The sequence below is a fragment of the Otolemur garnettii genome, unplaced genomic scaffold, assembly GCF_000181295.1.
Source record: "Otolemur garnettii isolate 467f Iridium unplaced genomic scaffold, OtoGar3 scaffold00114, whole genome shotgun sequence".
Classification (NCBI taxonomy): domain Eukaryota; kingdom Metazoa; phylum Chordata; class Mammalia; order Primates; family Galagidae; genus Otolemur; species Otolemur garnettii.
The window spans coordinates 5,447,848-5,451,047 of NW_003852509.1; the positions used below are offsets into that span (position 1 = coordinate 5,447,848).

Below are 3,200 nucleotides of genomic sequence, written 5' to 3' on the forward strand. Positions count from 1 at the left end.
GTGGAGGGAGCCCTTTCTCACTCCCCACGGATCCCAGGGAGCAGCCCATGTGGACAAACAGAGCTTCAAAGTCACCTGGGAGAATTCCTTCACACCTAGAGGGCAGTCTCCAGGCCCCACACAGGGTGGCCAGTTTCCACACGTTTTTTGAGGCAGCAGGCTCCACTGAGGTCTGATTGGTGGGCATCTGCAGCCTTATCTGTTTACAGCTGATAAGGAGAAAAGAGGACCTCCCTGGGGCTTCCCCCACCCCCCACCCCAGCTGGGTCTCCAGAGTGGCAAACACAGCAGTTTCTCTGCAGTGAAATGCAAAATGCTTTTTATAAGACCTTTGAGTCAATGAGACAACCTGGGACCACAAAGCCTGTGTGGAGAGCAAGTGACCATCTGGTGAGAAAAGGCTGTCAGCAGCTCTATCATTGGCCATCAGCCCTCCCTCCGCAGAGTCGATTTAGAGCTTAAGCAAACAGCAGAGACAGGACATCCCACTGCTGTTTCTTGTCTCTCAATCTTGTCTTGCTGGTAAAACTTTTTTTTTTTTTTTTTTTTTACTTTTTCTACCAGTTTCCACTTACAAAGTGCAGATTTTTGAAATTTTATTCAACATATGCAATGTCATGACATCTGGGACTTTCTTGTAAAAGGAGAGGAAATAAACAAGGGAAAACTGGCAAAAATTGATAATCATTGAACCTAAGTTTGTGGGGTCAATTCTCCCAGATTTTACATATGTTTAAGAATGTACTTTAGGCAAAATTTAATAAAATAAACTGGGTGGGGAAATCAGATTTTATAGACCACTTTTATGACTTTAATATTATCAGAAGGATTTGGTTTCAGTATCATTCTGTAAAACGAGCAGTTTCAAAATTTATTTATACAAAGAAATACAATCCTTTTACTTATATATATGGTTTTATTTTAGTACACAACCCATTTAGGGCCTATGGAAGTTTGTACTGATGGTAAGTCATAAAATATACTTAACTTTTATTTATCATTAAATTATTCAATTAACCAGTAACAACCATCTACTTTATGAGTGGTTAAACTGGCTCCTCTTAACAGATGTTGATGAAGGCTTGAGGTGGCCTCATGGGCCCAGGTTGCCCAGCCTTGTCCTGGGAGCCACCAATTCCCTAGGAGTTTATTTAATATATTATATTCCCTAGTAGCTGCTTTAAGAAACCTCTCATGTAAAGGTGTAAGAAATTAAATTGGTATCAAAGACGATTTCAACCTTGGAGGAAGATTTCTATTTTCAGGAATGAGTTTTTATGTTAAAATCACAGAATAATTTGCAAAAGAGTTGCACGGTGTCCCCTTTAGAGCTGATAAAAGGGCCCCAGTCCCTATTTTGGCAAGGAAAAGAACAAACTTAGTAGGTGCAAAAGAGGCCCCAAGTCACTCCCTCCCTGGGGTTCGTGCAGGCTCCTGGGACAGTGGCATGCTGCCTTTCTGCTCCAGCTCCACGGGCTCCAGGTACCCACCCTGTGAGTATCTCCTCATAATATCTGTGCATTTCGTGTCTTATAGAAATCTAATGGCCAAGGGACTTAAATTCTCAAAGCCTTGGTTAGTGTCAGCCCCAATGGGTACTGTGTTACATAGCCACAAGAGGCCAGTGTGCTGGACACAGAGAAGACACTGGATCTATGAAAGTGAGGATGTCTCTTTGAAAGCCAGGGTAGAAATGTCATTTTTTATCCTGCTCACGGCTGCTGCTTGTACCTTACACAGCTGGGGCCCCGGCCTTCTCCCCGTATAAGGAATATGCAGTATAACATCTCTATTTTCCTATGAAAGGTTTTTGTTCACTTTGGGTTTTAATTTGTTTTTTGTAAGGAAAAGTCTTGTTGCCTTGGACACCAATGCTTTTTTTTTTAAACATCAGGTTTCGGCCACCCCTGCTGCTGTCAGCACTGTAAATACTGCCCCAGAGAGGGTCAGCCAAGTCTCCACCCCCACCGAGGGGATAGTCCTTCCCTATGGGCCCCACTGAGCACTGCAGGTCCTCCCCTCAGGGGCTGCAGAACTGATCTCACACTGTTTCCCCTGGCCTAGGCAGAGAAGGAACCCACTGAGTGTTCTGTGCTTATCCACTCTGTGTCCCGATGCAGATACCCTGGGGGCTGGAGTAAAGACACCTTCAAATGCAAAAACTTTTCAGACTCGACTTCCTTGGAAATTCATCTTCTGTGTATTGATGAGAAAGGAGACTCTCTACTAACTGGACTTGCCAGAGGAAAATGACCCAAAGGTACCACATCAGGTAAGGAGAGAGGTCATCTATATTGTGGAGCCAAGAAGAGGGCTTAAAAGCCTCAGGATAAATTGCAATGCACCCATGACTGTCCCTCACATTAAAGGAAGCATCTGCTTTCTGTCTCAAAATCTTTATAACTATTTTATATAATCATATCTTTATAGATAAGGATTGCATTACGTATTTTCATATATGTGAATTTCTGCTTATACATTTTTTTAATGTTTCAAACTTAAATGATTTTCTTTAAATATTCTAGGCTTCTGTTTATGGCCAGTTTGGTATTACAGATCATCCATTTGGGAAACAGTAAGAAGCATTTAATTCATAGTCTCAGTTTTTATTGCATAAAATATTTGTTTCTCAATCATTATCAGTCTTATAATTTTGGATACTTTTAAAAGGCTGCCAAAAAGATAGCCAGACAGGTGAGGGAGAAGTCGCCAGTATTGCTGCTCAGAAGCACCAACAGACCACCCTCAGCTGGAACCTGAATGATCTGAGCCAGGTGAACTGGAGCGCCGGGCGCTGGGGACCACAGGACGCGCTTCCCTACTCCCCGGCTTCCGGAGAGCGTAAGTCGCAGCGCCACCCGTGAAACTTTCAGTAGTCTTTGTCTGCGGACTCTGAATTTAAGATCTGAAAAAAACACGGAATATAGTCAGGATAAAATGGAAAACCTATCGGAGGGCATTTCGTCATCTTCAAATGCTGATACACCATGAAGTAAAAAGTATTTCTTAGTGAGCTTACTCTTTAAAAAGTGTTACTATTTCATTGCTAAAATGTGCTTTTGCTCTTAAATGGCTATTTTGCTGGAGATTAGAGAATCGCGATTTAAACACCTATCTCAAACCAGCTAATAGCAAGCATCCTGGTTTGCCTTGCTGCAGACTGGCTCAGATCCCCAGGAGGCCGCATCACACACGTGGGT

General features: G+C 42.8%; 1 protein-coding gene across 1 annotated transcript in view; it reads left to right on the plus strand.

The window, feature by feature from the left end:
* The first annotated feature begins 2,249 nt into the window (after positions 1–2,249).
* Positions 2,250–3,200, plus strand: part of LOC100942419 (cryptic protein-like) — a 7,451-nt gene continuing 6,500 nt past the window's right edge. Inside the window, exons 1-3 of the mRNA XM_003797319.1 lie at positions 2,250–2,272; positions 2,526–2,575; positions 2,671–2,841. Coding sequence (XP_003797367.1) covers positions 2,250–2,272; positions 2,526–2,575; positions 2,671–2,841 — 244 coding nt within the window. The remainder of the gene's footprint in view (positions 2,273–2,525; positions 2,576–2,670; positions 2,842–3,200) is intronic.